General features: G+C 38.7%; 1 protein-coding gene across 1 annotated transcript in view; it reads right to left on the bottom strand.

The window, feature by feature from the left end:
- The window catches only part of LOC143410789 (fibronectin-like), a 62483-nt gene that overhangs the window by 14541 nt on the left and 30129 nt on the right, over positions 1-17813 (bottom strand). The window contains 14 exon segments of the mRNA XM_076871509.1: positions 798-980; positions 2126-2395; positions 3692-3883; positions 6033-6119; positions 6531-6699; positions 8165-8259; positions 12511-12777; positions 14187-14387; positions 14390-14458; positions 15331-15525; positions 16189-16278; positions 16379-16507; positions 17202-17378; positions 17573-17756. Of these exon segments, the coding sequence (XP_076727624.1) occupies positions 798-980; positions 2126-2395; positions 3692-3883; positions 6033-6119; positions 6531-6699; positions 8165-8259; positions 12511-12777; positions 14187-14387; positions 14390-14458; positions 15331-15525; positions 16189-16278; positions 16379-16507; positions 17202-17378; positions 17573-17756 (2308 nt within the window).

Genomic DNA, 17813 nt, shown 5'->3' on the forward strand with positions numbered 1-17813 from the left:
GCCTTTCTTTGTGCTTTGCTTTCTAGAACATGTTGGAAAGGAAGAGGATGTTATGAGACCATCATTTAGGAATGTCCCTAAATGTAAGCCATTTCTGCTTATGTGGAATCTTTGAGGTTCTCACACATTGTACCACAATAGTGAAATATAATAAGAAATGTTTATGTGAAACACAGCACCTCATTGCAGCCTACTCTTATTTTCTTTAAAAAAATATTCTGTTTCAAAATGGCAGGGACTAGAAAGAGACAATTTCCATAACCTGTTTAATGTCAGTTGTTTTCTAAGACCTCAGCCTTCTGAGAAATCCTGCCAACAGATGCTTTTTGAAGTACAAATTAAACTTCTGTCCTCACAATATCCTGATCTATCCCAAGCAATCAGTCACTGTTTTTAAGTTTTCAAATGTTAAGTAGATTATCTACTGATACTTTAACAAGAAAAAATGACAACACAACAGATATGGGGACACTATTTTCAATCTTCATTTTTTTCTCTTCTAAACACTTAGATTTAGTCAAATAATTTCTCTTGAAATTCACTTATTTTATGTGTTTAGTTGAAAGCAGAATGTGTTTGAAGTCTTGGAACATTACTTTTAGGGTTTTCCACTAAAGTTGTAGATATCAACAGTATATTGAGATAGCAATAAGTATTACGTCTTTCAGAATTTACAGAAGTGGACTTGGGACTTTAGTTTGGAGCTCGTCTGCAGCTCTTCTGCGTTAATTCTCTTTGAGAATTAATACATCTGCTCCAGGCTAGTGTTTATTCAACAGATGTACCCGACTGCTTACTTGTTAAGACCACTGCATTGTCTGATGGAGAAATCGACAACTCTGCAACATCGTCCTCGTTTTTCACAGGTGAGTAGCGCACCAACAGGTTGCTCAGCTCAATAGATGAAGGAGGTGCCCAGGTGACGCGCATAGTGTCTGGACCAACATTGGTGAATCTCAGGTCCATGGGAGGAGGGACAGCTGGTTTCAAATAAAAAGGAAGATTATATTAATATGATTTTTAAAGTCAAAGCTCACAAATCCACTGAAAAGGTAAAAAAAAATCAATATTTCATGCATAAAGGAAACAGAGTCATAATCATGCAAATAGTCTAATCTAAATCTAATCTAAGTCATGGTAGACTACTGTTAAAAAATTAAACACTACATTCAGTACTGTTAGGCTCCTTTAACCTTTCTGCCATCATCGGTGTGTTCTAAAGAATCATTTTAATCTACTTTTAAATAGGTTGATTTTTACATACATGATGAATACTACTTAAGATTCTTTTATCCCAGGCCAAAGAGGCTTAAGTTGCCACACAGCAAAAAGAAACATAGCGGGTACGTTCCAAAAAAAACAAACACACATGCACACAGACAAAAGACAAGAAGGTCCTAAATGTCCCCCCGACAAGAAATATCTATGATCTAATGGCATAGCCACAATTTCATTCCATGAATTCTACTTACAAGTGAGAAGGGTTCATGCAAATTGGTTCTCAGTACATTTCTTACCATGCAGGGCAGAGAACCTTTAAGATGTTGCATGCTGGTCCCCAGACTGTGGTTAAAGAGGAGTTCCTTTACCTTATGATAGCAACAAAATCTAGCATATGTTGAAGTTTATTTTTCTTGTACATCAAAACAACCCCTTCCATTCTACTGTAAATTTTGATGGCTTTATAGTCAGCTACAAAAAAGGAACATGGTGGAGTTTATCCAGAGGTAGAAGGAAGAGTGTAATGGCATATTCTGGAAGTACCTTTCAGCAATGAACTGGTGTTCATCCTAAAATTTGGTATTTATGTTAGGAATTTAAAAAAAAAATGCTAGGTCTACAAATTTAACTCACCTCTGCTGCTTTGTATTTACTAGATCTGACATCTAGATTCCTCTAGTTTTATGCATACTTGCAGTTTAAATGAAAGTGCACTTAAGACTCTTTGCATACCACTTCAATTAGTCAGGCATATGCTTTAGATTCCTTAGGCTCAATCCCTCCCATCTTCATCTCTGTGGCCAATTGCTGGCTTCTCCCTTGAAACATCCATATTTAACCAGAGTGGCTGTTGGCAGCATGCAACACCATCCATGTGTCAAACACAGAAGTTTTTAAAATTCACCCGTTTGCTGTGTCAGTGTAGTAGGGGCACTCTCTCCGCCATTAATGAGAGTGATAATGCTAATGTCATTGTCAATGCTGGGTTCCAGCCCTGTAACTGTGTAGTATCCTACTGAGGAGTCCACAAAATCTTCAAAAATAGGGATCCCTTCTCCTGCTGCAACTACTGTGATGCGGTACCCAATAATGGTGGAAGAGTTTAGTGGGGTCCACCTCAGGCCAATGCTTGAGTCGGTTATATCAACAAAGCTTAGGTCAGTGAGTTGGGCACCTCTATTTAGTTACAAAGCGAAGAGGGGGCAACAGGAAAATAGAAGCAAAAAAAAAAGAGGAAAAAATAAAGCAGTGTATATCAGGTTATCTATAGTCAAATTGATAGACTGGTAAAGCAATGATGGTAATATGCAATCTATTTCAAATGATCTGAAAAGATGTCTTAAGTATCCTGAATAGTTTGCTTTCCTGGGAAAATAAAACAGGTTACAATATTCTTTTAGGGATTTTCTTGCATTTTGAAAATGTCCCTAAACAGTAAAGTTTGACTTCTCAGATTCCTAAAAATCATAGGCCAGTTTAGGATGTCAAAACCCAGACACAATATCCACATTAAGTATCAGCAATGATTTAAAAAAAATCTCAAGCTGTCTCAGTAGGAAAATCAAAGCTTGCATGAAGGTTTTAAAAAACTGGCTGATAAATTGGTTTTTGCCTCATACAAAACTCATGTCAACATCATGGTGATAATACTAATGCATTATGGATGTACAGTGTGAAATGTGCCTTTCCCAAAAAAGCACATTCAGGCCAAGGACAGACAGGCTTGATTCCAAGGCCACTGTCAATCTTTTAATTCATAATCAAAGTTATTTAATTAGCATTAGTAAACACATACCAAACAGTGCCAAAGAGGACACAGTCTGTGCAGTAATTTCATTCTGTCATCATCCAATTTTGGACAAACAACGAATGTATCCCTAGATAGGTCTTTTCTTTCAATTCATAAGAAGGAATGCCCTGTGGGCGTGGCCTTGATTTCCTTCTTCATTCTCTTTTCCCTCCTCCAATTTTAAAAAAAAACTTTGAAGTTGCAAGATAAGGAACTGGATATTGTCAACCATACATTACATCTGTGCTCACACATCGAGACAAAAAAAAATATTTTATAGATGGCTGCTAAAAGCAGAAACTGACTGTAAAATCAGGCACAGATGTCACGATGGGATGCATTTACCATATTACTTTTAGGCCGTCAGTACTGAGTACAGACACATGACATTTTAGTAATTTCCACGTGAGCAAACAGTAGAGAGTTCATGCCACTGTTGCCACTCCATTACATACTCATAGCAACAAAGAGCATCCCAGTGAAGCACAGACAGTGAAGCAGTGTTATCAGCAAGCCTTTGTCCAAACTGTCATTTTGACTGCGTAGTTTTGGAAAGTGTGGTTGGGAGGTTGGCATTAAATCCCAAACACACTTGACACACTCAGCCATCTGGGGATTAAGATTCTAATCCCTTCTTATTGAAACTGCCACTCTGAGGAGAACAGCTTATTTTTCTATTACCTGGGATGATGGTATCAGAGATAGGGACACTTTCCTTGTCATCTTTGACAGTGTAAACACTGACATTGTATTCCAGGCTGGGACTCAGGTTTTCAAAAGTGCAAGAACGCTGATCCGCACGAACCATTTCTTCCAAAGCATTACCCTGCTGTCCGCTTGTAGGGGTGGTGGTGATTCTATAGCCAGTGATACCTGGAAAGAACAGAAAGGAGGAAGTTACCACAGAGCATTGATGACCCACAGACGATTAAACAAGACTCCATGGTGGACTGACGAAGGAGATTGAATGTTTATTAAGGATTCTACTGCTATTCAACCCTTTGAGGTTGACCAAGAGTTTGAGTACGGTCAAGAAAATCTTCTGTTAAATAAAATAAGCTCAGGACAGAAATACAAAACTGTGTATTCTCATTCATTTGTGGAAATTATAATGTTGATCTTATAGAAGAAGAGAGTAGAATGGAGATCACTAGAGACTAGGAAGAGTAGCAAGGAAGGGAGATACAGAAAGGTTAGATAATGGGCCGGGCACAGTGACAGCCAGTTTGGGAGGCTGGAGGATCTTAAGTTTGAGGCCAGCCTCAGCAATTAAATGAGGCCCTAAGCAGCTTAGTGAGACCCTGTCTCAAGATAAAAATTTTTTAAAAAGGGGGCTGATGATGTGGCTCAGTGGTTAAGCACCCCGGGCTTAATTCCTGTTACCAAAAACAGAAAGAAAAAAGGCAGGAAGGAAGAAACAAGGAGGGAAGGAAGAAAAAGAAAAAGAAAGGTAGGTAGGTAAGAAAATGGTACCAGAATACAGGTAGATAGGAGGGATTTGTTTTAGCGTTCTACAGCCCAGCAGGGTGACTATAGTCTACAATGATTTATAATATATCTTGAACTAACTAGAAGAGACTGAAGATGCCCAAAACACACAGAAATAATAAGAGGAGATGGAGAAGCTTATTTGATTATTACAGACTGTATCTATGTATTCAATTATTTTACTGTACACCCAAAATATGTACAAATTTTGTGGGTCAACTACAAAAAATAAAGCTACCTTTCAGTAACAACAGAAAAGAAAGGAAATCTTGAAAAAAGGGGAAATGATGACCAAATTCCTCTCCTCCTACCACTCTCCCCAGCTTTCTCTTAATGATCAAGTCTTGGTAGGACTGTTGAGGGCCATCTCATTTTACTTGCATGGTACAAAACACTCTCTCGACCTATGGGATTTTCAGGAAGAGAAACCAAGGTGATGCCGTTCATTCTAGAAAAAGTCTATAAATTATTTAAGACTTCAGGAATCATGGAAATTGGGCAGTAAAAGAATTGATGGAGATAAGGGAGAGATTCAAGTAGATGGTGACAACTAGAGATCTTCAGGACCCGAAGATAAGAGGTGGAAGAGTGATGATGTTAAACTTTCCAAAGGACAAGGAAACAAGGGTCTATTTTATCATTAGGAACAAGGTGAACACTAAAGTGTTATACAAGGAAATCCAACTGGATGGGAAAAAAATATTTAGGTCATTGCATTGGCTTGTGATCATCTGATGAGGCCATTGAGACTGGAGATTAATGACTAGCTGCCAGCCAGCATGAAACTCCCCAGCAGAAAGTTTCAAAACCAGAGTAACTCAGTTGGAAACTGGGTAGCTTTGGCTTAAACTATGTGTTCATATATTTAAAAACAAACAAAAAAACACCAAAATCATTCTAGACTTCAGAGGGAGATTAGAAAGGATATTTTGAGCTACTTTTACCTTGTGTGATTGTATAAACTGATCAGACTTAGAGATAATTACCTCAGTTTTATACCCACATATCAGTAGAGGTATGCAAAAAATACTTCTTACAGATTTTTATTTTTGTACCAGGGATTGAACCTAGGGGCAATTAGGGGCAATGTACCCCTGAGCCACATCTGCAGCCTGTATTTTATTTTTTTCTTTGTGATCCTTGGGATTGAACCCAGGGCCTTATGCATGTGAGGCAAGCACTCTATCAATTGAGCTATATCCCAGCCTCTTTATTTTGTTTTTAATATTATATTTTATTTTAGAGACAGGGTCTTATTAAATTTCTAAGGGCCTCACCAAGTTGCTGAAGCTGGCTTTAAACTCACAATCCTCCTGCCTCAGTCTCCTAAGCCACTGGGATTGCAGGCATGTGCCACTGCACCCAGCTACTTCTTACAAAAATTTTAACAGTAAAATAAGTACGAGTTAAGTAATAAACTAGATATATTCCTCAAGTTAAGTATAGCAGGTATGGATGCAACCAACATTAGCTGAAACTTTGGTTTAGTATAAAATCTTGGTTTTTGAAACCCTCCGACTGGTCCCAGTCCTACCTGGGGTGGTGCTCCTCTCCCAGGACACAGTAAGCTCGCCAGTATCAGGGTTGGCCTCCAGGTGCAAGTTGGTCGGTGGAGACAGTGCTATGCAAAAAGAAAATGTTAAATTAAAAATGAGAGCTCACACAAAGTACTTGGCCAGAGGAATGTTTCTTCCCCTTCTTTCTTTTCCCTTTATCCCTCCCAGCCTTCCTTCCAGAATTGGTGAAATTATAGAAGTCACAGTATGAAAACATGGTGCACAATTATTTTGTACTACTAACGGAATTATTTCCAACTTTCCAGCTTGCAAATACTCTTGACATGGAAAGAACATATCTTATGCCCCAAAATACCTGGTATGAGTTGGATCCGCTCTTCCAAATTTCTAAATAGTAAGTCGGAATAAGATTTTCCCCCATACTATTATTATAAATAGTGCTATTGACAGATTTTTAAAAGTAGAACAGTTTGAAAAGCTAAAAGAAAAGGAAAAAACACAAGAACTCTCCCTACGTGTCACCACTCTGTTGACAATCGGCTGTTCGATTTCTTTCCCATCTCTCAGGACTTGGACGCTGTAATCATATTCCACTCCTGGAGTCAAGCCTGACACGACAATGCTTCCTGAGTCTGAAGTCACTTCTTGTGGGGCCTCACCTCCCTGGCTTGGTCGCACACCCAGCTAGAGGGAGGAGAGCACATAAACACAAAGGACAAGCATTTCTGGTTAAATAATAGTTAAATTATAATCTAGATACATGTTGAGAGGTTGTGGTTAGACTTTATATATCATGGCTCCTCAGAAACACACAATATACTGTCACTGGGGAGGCATTTGGGACGTGCCGTAGCTCTATTTCCAACCTCAGCTGGAAATTCCCTAGATTGGAGCCAGGGTGGAAGAGGTATCGTCCAAATGGCACTAAGGTATCTTCCAAATGGCACTAAGGTAGTTTGTGATGGATGGTTCCAGAAAAATGCCTGGAACCTTCTATTAAAAATGCTGATTTGCTTGATAAAGGACCTTCTGGTATAAACAGGGGGCTTTGGGCCACATGATACAGTTCACTTCTATTTTCTTTTGTGTGAGAGGAAATTCCCTAGGCACTCTATTAAATGAGTTATTTATATCTAGTTCACTTTTCAGTTGCCATTTCAGGGCACCAGCCTCTGTAGCACCTCTTATTAAAACTCACACACACACACACACAAAAAAAAAAAAAAAAAAAAAAAAAACCCTCCTGTTGAAGACATTATGTTCATAGTTTCAGCTGCAGGATATGTTCCAAAAGAAGAATTAAAATAAATGTGCCCATAGTTATGGTGTTATGAAATGGTGTTAGACCTCAGAAAAATCCTTCATATGCTACGCAGCATCTGAAGGTTAGATTGATGCCATTAAAGGAAATCCACAAGGTACATTGGCACACTTCAAAAAGGAGTCTCAATAAGTGGCCTAATAATCAATATGGCCATTACATACTCAAAAAGGAAATTACCTCTGGCTTATTTTTAAAATAATCCTGGGGGTTTAGTCTTAATTTCCAGTCTTGATGAATTATTTCTTCCTCCATTCTCTACATAAACAACAAAAGTAATTCTTTCAAGCATATTCATTTGTATTCATCATTTCCCTAATATCATTACTTAAAAGAACATGAATCCAGATATCTACAGGGGAGACCTCAATCTTAACCTCTATTAAAGAGATTTACCCATGGGGCTTTGAACAAGTCAAAAGGAAACTGATTGGATGAAAGTGTGATTTTTAAATGACTCCGAGTTTAATTGTTCTCCCCAAATTGGCTTTTGTGAACTGCTTGGCACCCATTTAGAACAACATATCAAATGGAGTTCTCCTACATTTTTCTTAAATGTAGTTCCCTGGGGGAAAGGATAGAGAAAATAAAAAGAGCAACAACTAACAGGTCCATGCTAATGTTTTCTCCTTTGCAAAGCACACACACACCCTCAGTCCATCCTTGCAGCAACTGAACAAGGTAAGCAAGGGGATCCTCCAGGTGTGAACAGAGGCAGGTGACAACACCCAGGTCTCCTCTCCTGAACAGCTTCTATCTACTGCATGCAAAAATAGGATGGCTCTATCAAGCCTGCATCACAAGAATTTAGGAACATTTGCAGTTTACCTTAATCCCAATCCTTGGAACAGGGATCCATGTGATCACAATGGTGGTCTCAGTGACCTCTGTGTTGAAAGGTGGAATGGAGCTCGATGGCTGCACTGTGAAATGAACCAACACATGTGTTCAACACCTTCAACTCGTAAACGATGGTAGAAAATGTAAAAAAAACAAGTATCTTTATCTAGAACTTGAGTTTAATGAAACAGTAGATGGAGAAGGAGTTACTTCATCAGGTGGGAAGAGCAGTGCTTCTCAATGATCAATGTGCCACACAAATAACCTGGTGAAAATCCAGGTGCTGATTCTGGAGGTCCAGCATGGGGTTGAGGAGCTAGCTTTTCAAACCTGCCAATGATGCCAACTCTGGTCTGTGAATCACACTTGAGTATAACAGGTGGCTAGACAACACTTTCAACTCCTTAGATTCTGTGATTTGTGGCTTTTCATTAATGTTGGGATTTGAGTTTGGTGACAATAAATTTTCTTATAACAGAATAAAGTCCCTTATAAAATATGTAACTGGTCACTGCAAACAGAGAATCATTTGGTTTCTTAAACATTAAGAACAATGGTAAAATTACAGATGTGATCTAAAAATAGCTTTTTGCTGAATTTTCCACAATGGTGACTATATTTTTGGTTGTGGTAAATGATGCCATATAAAAGTTAAAAAATTCTGAAATCATGAATGCATTTTAATTGTAAAAATTCATCCTTTTAATATATGATTGTTCATTCATAAGAACTCTATAGAAGTTTAGTATCCTACCACTAGAATTAGAAATCATAACAAAGGTTTATTTTGCATCTCCTAGCATCCTAGCACCAGTTATTTCTCTTAGTGAAAATATTTTTTAAAGCAAGGGATTAGACAAAGGGGAATGAAGGGAAGGGAGTGGGGGTGGGAATAGGAAAGACAGCAGAATGAATTGGACATAACTTTTCTATGTTCATATATGAATACCACCAGTGAAACTCCATATCCTGAACAACCTCAAAAACCGGAATTGAATTAGAATAAGTTATACTCCATATGTATATAATATGTCAAAATACACTCTATATCATGTATATCTAAAAAGAACAAAAATTTTAAATGTCTTCAAAAAAGCGAGGAGGAGAAAGAGCATGTGTACACAGTTAAGGCAGGCACTCCCAACAGCCTTGCAAATTTTTGTTATAAACTTAGAAAGATGAGGCTTTGGAAGCCAAGAAGTTTGAGTTGGGTGAATTAAGTTCAAGGGTTTGGAGCACATTAGTAGCCCTGGGTTATGCCTTCACAGTTCCTTCCATTTTATGTCCCAACAAAACTCTGTTCTCACTGGGAAAAATAACTACTGAAAACATTTATTCTAAATCATGAATGGCTAGTGAGACAAAGAGTCATCCTCCAGAATTACACCAACAGAGATTAAAAAGTCTTCAGACTCTAGTCTATATAGCTCAAATCAAATGTTGTGTTTTGTTTTTTCTGTGCCATGTGGGAATTTAGACTCAACACTGCAATTCTTCCTTTTTATCCCCCCTCAGTCTGGATTTTATTGTCTTACTTCTTATTTTTATTTTTAAAATACTGTGTGGGAAAAAGTCAAATATCTGTGTGGGCCATTTTGCAGAGACTGCTATAATGGCTGAACTGAACTAAGGTTTAGTGAGCTATTTTGTTAAGTATATTATTCTGGTGGCATTTGGGGAAATGGGGGTGGGTGATCCTTGGTGCTCTCCAGCACCTCTGAAATCATACATTACGTGGCTGTGGCTCACTTTGCCAAAATACCAGGGCCAGCAGGGAGTCACCATTTTTAATGACCCACAAGAAACAATTTAGAGAACAGTCAATTTCTTTTATTGAACATCTGTGAAAGCCACAACTTTTTCACAAATTACATTCTCTCCAACAGTCCTGGACTTTAGAACTGGGTATTTTCTATTGCTTGAGCTAGCCAGGGAAAATCTTCCCAAGTTTAAGATGATCCTCTCTGTCTGGGAAGACCATTACAGGAAAATCACCAAACCACAACCCCACAAACTGATGTCAAACAACGAATGTGACTGTTAAGTATGAGTTACAGATTCTGGAAGGTCTTGTTAGGTGAAGAACTGCCTGGCTGTTAAAGAAATAAAATATGCCCTATGAATAAAGGAATGAGCCATATTTTCCCCAGAAATAGCTGCTTCTTCCCACTTTTCTCACATTTGCTCTTAAGAATTCAGCACAAGTTATAAAACTCAGGAAAGTTATTCCCAGAATTCAGCTTAGTAAGACAGTAAAAAAGCTACAGAAAGTTACAAGTAATTTCAAAAACAGCTAGCTCTGCAGATGTTTACAGCCACAGGAGTATTTGAGGTTTAAATGAAGTTGTATAACTCCTTGTTTACGTTGGTTTATTTAAATATAAGCTGGCCTGAGTGGTTCTCATTATCATTTCTTTCTCAATCAATCATCTCAACAAATGGTTTTTGAAAGTATACTCTGCAATGTACTATTTTAACCTTTACATAATAAATATTAATTTTGCTATTAGCATTTAATTCAAATATAATTATATTTAAGTAAATATATGTATATATGTGTATATATATAAACATATTCAAGAAAGCAAAAAATAGCATTTCCAATAAGTATATCAAAGTTCCCCCCGCCAAAAAGTTCCTGTACTGATCCCCTCACTCCACTTAATTATTGTTATCTTCACTAAAAATTCTCTTTCATTTCATAGGCACTCTACTCTATCCAGCAAAAAAAGAAAAGTACATAAAATGTCTCATGCTAATGAAAAAGACAACTATATAATTCTACATTTCAGTAAAAAAGGTTGTCTGTTGAAAGGAAGCAGGCACAGGACTTTCCATTCTAACTCAGTGAAGGCCTTTCTTAAGAAAATACAAAGACAATTTCATGAGAGTAGATTTTAGACTCTCTCAGAACCAGATGACATAAAAGAGTGAAATTGTAAGGTGAACTTTCTTTCAAATTAAAAGCAAATTTCATTTGCCTGTGATTAACAATCATTTAGGAAAAAGCCTTCATTGGCCAGCCACCAAATTTAAACGGAAATAAGTTTTTGGTGAAGTAGGGATTCTTATGGGGAAACATTTATAGAGAGATTTCTTTGGGAAATAAATTCCAGAGTTATGTACAAACTAAGGGTTGTCTTGATTTTTTTTTTGACTGCTTTTGAATGTCTATATTTTTAAATTAGTAAAAGAGGAAGATTTGTGGAAAGCTTTTGGGAAATTGAAAACTAGTACATGGTTGCAATATATGCTGAAAAAAAGTGCTTATGTTAGATGTGTTCATAATTCAAAATGTCAAGTTGAAAATAACAAATAATATTCGGCTAGCAATAAGGAGTCTCATAATACTTTGTAATGTAAATGGAATGTACTTAGTGGAAATCAGTTTGTGAATAAAGGCCTTTATTGTGATGTGTATATATAGAAGATTTAAGACCATTTACTCTAAAATATTGAGCAAAAGTAGAAACATGACCAAAATTTATTAGAATTTTCACCCTCTGTGGAACTTCAAGTGTTTTTTTAAGGAAAAGAAAAAAAAACAAACAAAAAAAATGAATGAAAGAAAAGAAAGTTTGTTTTTGTGTCCTATAGAAGTACTTAACGCTTTGCTGTCAACAACACTTGGGAGAAAAAATTTCCTCAGCTTCTTGGTCTATTGGCTGGTTTTCACTCAGTCCCTAGATATTTTTTATTCTGCTTGTATGGCTATCATTTGATGCCCACTGTAATAAACTATAGGTAGAGATGCTGATTTATTTTGTCTTAACTATTTGGTAAATTTATTTTGTCTGATACAATTTAATTTTTCTAATTGCAGGGTCATTATGCTACTCAAAGTGCTAGCCTAGGAGGAAATAAGGAACTTGGCAATGTATGCAAAAAAAAATTTTTTTTTCATTATTTTGAGCTACTATAGATCAAACCCAGGGCTTTGGGCATGCTAGGCACGTGTTTTGCTGATGCAAAACATCACCAGCCCTCATAGAGAAGATCTTTCTTCAAAAATTGTATCAGCTAAATGAAATGGCATGTTTTTGAATTACATTCTGGCACAAGCTCCTTGTCTTGTAGCAGATGAATAATAAACAATTTATGGCCCAGCAGCCAATCCGTAGAGCACATTTTTAGTAGCATTGCTTTAAATGATGTACTAAGTTTTTAAAGTTAACCTTTAAAAATAGAAGAACAGAGACTGCAAAAATACAGTAAAGAACCTATGATACGGCTGGGGATACAGCTCAGTTGGTAGAGTGCTTGCCTTACATGCACAAGGCCTTAGGTTCAATCCCCAGCACCATTTAAAAAAAAAGAACTAAATTTTGGCTTACATGTAGTGAAGACTCCAGTGGCTTTGGGGCTCTCTTGGTCGCCTTGGATACCTACGAGGGTGACAGTGTACTCAGATGCAGGCTGCAGGTTCCTCAGGGGGTACTTGGAGACAGAGGGCCCCACGTTGTACTGCTTGGGCCGGCCCCCTCGGTTCAGGCCCAGTGTCAGTCGGTACCCTGAGATCCGGGCCCAAGGTGGGGTCCAAGTTACCAGGACAGTTGTGTCACTTTCATTGACAAATTGGAGGTTAGTGGGAGCATCCAGTTCTAGAAAAAAAGATGAAACGTGTGAAGAAATATTTAGATCAGTAATTATCTCATTGGAATCTTAAAGCTTGACTAAACAGTGTTGCGTTTCTTCTACTCAAGGTAGAAACTAAAGGAAAAGTCAAAACTCTGGAGAAAATGAGCCTTTAAGAGACAGAGCACTTTGTACAACTGTGCCTAAACACTGTGTCAGCCATGAGAAATCCTTGACCTTTTCCCCTTGAGCGTTATCCTTTGGACAGTCTCATTTTCAGCAAGATCTCCCATCACACTCAGAAATTACAATTACATTAAAGTGATGGCATTTTCTTAAAAAAGCAAAACAAATACTTGTGAACCCCACAATTTGCTCAGAGCCAGAAAGGTTATGGGAAGAGAGATAAACTCAACAGAAAGGACAGCAAGACAGAAGTTCCCTATGGATCAAAGGAAGAGTCTATGCATTTATTAAATGAATAGTCCTATGCTGGAGAAATAAATGTTATTTTTGCATGGTTCTGAGTAGACAATAATTATAGTTATTAGAATAGGCTCAGAACCTCAGATTCTCAGTAGGACATGGGTGACTTTGTACTATTTGAAAGAATAGTACATTCATTGGAATGGAAACATCCATTGTGGGTTTTCTTCTTGAGTATGACAACTAGCAGTTTCCCCACAGAATTCTAGAACACATTTCAGATACAAGAAATCTTTAGGAGGTGGCTAGGTATAATTGAAAACAGGGAGTCCAGAATCAAAAAGTCAGGTTTTAGAACCAGTCCTATCTCTTCTTAGCTCTATGACCTTAAAACTTGCAGAACTTCAAAAATGTTTAAGTTTCTTTCTGAATCCAGTAGAGATAATAATATTTTCCTTTATAAGATTAAAATGAAGATTAAATATGAGTAGAGTACTTCGCTAGAACTGAGCAGACAACTCAGTGTTCAAAATAGTAGACACTTATTCATTTCCACATTTTTTTTGCAGTGTTGGAAATTGAACATATTAGGTAAGTGTTCCACCACTGAGCTACATCCTTAGCACAGCAACTACAATTCTAAAATTCTACTATAAAAGTGTTAGTAGTTTACATTTTAACTTAGATCTAGATATATTTATTAAATAAAAAATGCACTCAAATTACTTAACCATGTTTCCATTAGCAAAGGAAATTAGGTTCTCTTAGTGCCATCCCCCTGAGTATTGGAAATGGATTACCATTTACCATCCACAGAGCTTATCTGAATTTTCATTCCAAGTTTAGTGAGCTTTACATTCAATACACAGTCTCCCTGTTGGGCATTTTTCTACTGCTAAGCTGTAAACCCAGGAGGTTAATAGAAGAGCAAGGTTGCACTTCCACATAGGTCAGATGTGAGGATGGAGAAGCTGGGGGTGGGGCAGACACAGGTAGGAAGAGTGCATACTGGTTGTCTGTTGTGCAGTCAGAGGCTTGCTCTCCCTCCCCTGGTTCACAGCAAAGACCTTGAAGTAATAGGTGGCCCCAGGGGACAATCCCATGACTTCTGCAAAAGTGTTCCTGTTAATGGGCAGCCTCTGCCCATGCTCCCCAGGCAAGTTGACGGGGATCACATCCACACGATAGCCGGTCACTGCACTGTCAGGGGTGTCCACATGATGGTGACCTTCACATCTGTCATATCCACAAACTACAGGTCTTTAGGAGGGGGAACTTTATCTAACAGACAAGAAACAGCAAGTCATTCACAATTCCAACTTTTTTTTGTACTGGGAATTTAAGCCAGGGAAACTTTACCATTAAGCCACATCCCCAGCCCTTTTAATTTTTTTTATTTTGAGACAGGGTCTCACTATGTGGCTTAGGGCCTGGATAAGTTGCTGAGGCTGGCCTTGAATTTGAAATCCTGCCTCAGTCTCTCAGGTTGCTGGGATTACAGATGTGCACCACCATGGCCAGCTGAAAACTGTCTTTAAGGCCATTTTCCTGGACATGTTAGGCACTTCATGGGGCTACCCTCCAGAGCACTGCTAAATTTTGTCTCTTAACCAGATAATTGGCTTTTTTGCATAGATTTTCACAGTTCAGTCATACTGCTTACATTATGAAATTTGAAGTTTTGTGTCTAAAATACATAGGTAAATGTATGAGTTTACAACATAAGAGGTATCAATTTGGAGAGAGAAGTTAAACATAAAAAAATAGAGTTTAAGGTAACTACCCAAAAGATAAGATGGTCTTATCTTACTGAACTATTTTATAATAATGAAGAGCAACAGATAAAATGACCCTAAGCTTCTGAGAAAAAAAATAAGAAAAATTGGTGATAAAATTGTTTTTTGACTAGTAGTTCCAATAGCTGTCTTTGATAAGCTCCCTAACTTGTATTGTGGACACTTCAGCGGAATATCCTTAGTTTCAGATGATTTGAATGTAGGAACTTCTGACAGAAAACAACCCTCTCTCAGGGACAATCAACCCTTTGTCTGTGTACTCCAGTTCTCCCCAGGAGGCTAATGGAATGAACTTGATCCCAGGAGGTCTACCTGTTATCTAGCTGCCCCAGGGGAGAAGACACAAGGGAGCATTACCTGACCGTGGGGTGCCCTTGGTTTCTTGCTGGATGAAGACAGGAGTACTCTCCTGGTTTTCTTCCACTGCATAGATGGTGATGTTGTACTGAACTCCAGGCTGCAAGTCACTGAGGGTGACAGAGTTGGCAGTCTCAGGGAGGTTGATCTCAGTGCTACTGCCCTCTTCTGATGGTGCATAGACTATTCTGTACCCTGCAGGGTCCGGAGAAAAGTATGAAGGGCTGTTTTATAAAACAGAGGCTAAGAAAATCATAAATCCTCCCCTCTCTAGTCACCCTTACACCTTGCTTGATTAGTTAAGAATCAGCAAGATTGTTTTTGATTCTTTCAATGCTACCACTTCTAATGACTATTCAGCACAAAGATAAAATAAGAAGAGCCATACAAACTTTTTAATAATAAATATCATCCTTGAAGACATGAGATACTTAATAGCTGTCAATTAGAAAAGCCAGTAGGTGGAAATATTCATGCTAGGCTGATTTCTCTTCTTTGAGCTCTGGATTATGGAAGCAATTAATGAACCAGCCTGAACACAGAGCTCTCAAGCCCTGTCTGTGTCTTTGAGGAACCTCTATTATGAGGCTGAATAGGCAACTTAGCTCTTCTTTAAGTCTTAGTGTAAGGTTTTCAGAAATGCCACACCTCTGCAGCCCTGGAAATGCTTGCTGTAATGGCCAATGAGATGCCTTTGCAGGGGTGTGTGTGTGTGTGTGTGTGTGTGTGTGTGTGTGTGTATGTGTGTGTAAGGAGTTAGTAAAATGGAATGTTACACTTATCCACAGTATGAATCTGCTCTTGCCACACTTAGCCATAAAGATTAACAAAGAAGCCAAAGAACAAGGCTAAGCCCACCTGTGATTGGTGCCTGGGGTCTGCTCCAGCAAACAACAATGGAGGTGTCATCAACTTGGCCCACAGTAGGGTCAGGAGGGGCATCAGGAGCTAACAAAGAAAGGAAGGAGGAAGTGAGGCAGCTGGGCAACTTTGCTGTAGTCCTGCTTGTACAAAAGGATTCCTTGAACACCACGTAGCACACAGGTACCTGTTGTCTGTGAGGTAGACAGGATCAAACTTTGCTCCCCGTCTTCGGCTATCTGATAGACATTTACAATGTACTTTCAGCCAGGAAGCAGGTCAGGGATGCTCACAGAAGTGGCCGTGCTCGGGAGTTCTTTGGAATAAAAAAGGAAAGGTCACTGATCAAAGCAAACCAATGCCTCCACAGCTGATACAAGAAGAATGACATATCACAGGGGGGAAAAGACTAGAAGGAGATGTAGTAAAAGATCATCAGTGATTATTAATGTACCATGAGATATTTCTTCTTTCATTTTTCCAAAATCTTCTTCTAAAGATGCATAGTCTTAATAATGCACCCCCAAATTTTTGAAAATAGCTCTGTGTGGTTATAAGTCCTAGTAGCAGCAATGTGCAGAAAGTGATGGGAGTTGGGGTGGGAGGGATATTCTTTGTCTTGACCTGGATGCTGGTCCCATGAATGAGTTCAACAAACTTTGTAAAAGATCTCTAACCAGGGGAATCTAGAAAGCATAAGCAAAGGACCTGAGCACTCTTCAAAGCTACAATCTTCAGAGGTAGTCCTCATATACAATCACTGCCATGAGAAAATAGCTTCTGTTGGGCAAACCTATGTCCAGGCAAATACTTGGTGCTCAGTGAAGCTCACATCAGGGACCAGGACAAAGTGTCTTTGCTCACAGGAACCCAGCCAGTTCTGTAAAGGGTTAGCCCCTCCCTGACTTTTATCAGAAGGGAGAGTGTTCAGACCACATGCGATGCCCTGTCCCCAGGGGGTCTAACCATCACCCCTCCAAACCTGTCCTGAGACAATGTGTTTAGCTTACCCAGGTACCATGGCTCATCTCCCTCCTCACTCAGCTCATACTCCACCCAGAATTCAGAAACAGTATCGGAAGCTGAGACCCATGAGACCACAAAGCTGCTGGCAGTGATTTCAGTCACAGATTCAGATGTGGCCACTACCGGTGACAAAGGTGTCATCTCTCCGGTCACAGTGTTGCCTAGAGTGCCACAGAAAGCAGGAGAGCAGTCCTTGAGTTTTCTAGAATGTTCACCCTTCTTGTCTGAAGAATATTTTAATTTAAAAAATGTAGGTGCCATTCACAGAAAGAATTGAACTGAGAATGAAGCAGGTCCTGCAGGGAGCCCGAGTCTGGGATACCCAGATGTAGACACGAGGATGCTAGTTATGTACTGGTCCCTTTGGGGGTGCTGCTGCTGGTGGTGGTGAAGACAATGTGTGTCACTTCTCTGTGGCCATACTGCTGAATACTGATGAGCTGCCCCTCATATATCACTCCTGGGGTCCGGCCTTTAATGACGTAGGAGTTTAAGTGACCAGGAATGGTAGCTTCTTTCCAATGGCCCACAGAATTTTTCTGAAAATTTAAATGAAATTTTAAAAAAGAAAAAAATCACACAAGAGTTTGCAAGGA

This window comes from Callospermophilus lateralis, chromosome 11 (assembly GCF_048772815.1).
Source record: "Callospermophilus lateralis isolate mCalLat2 chromosome 11, mCalLat2.hap1, whole genome shotgun sequence".
Lineage (NCBI taxonomy): Eukaryota > Metazoa > Chordata > Mammalia > Rodentia > Sciuridae > Callospermophilus > Callospermophilus lateralis.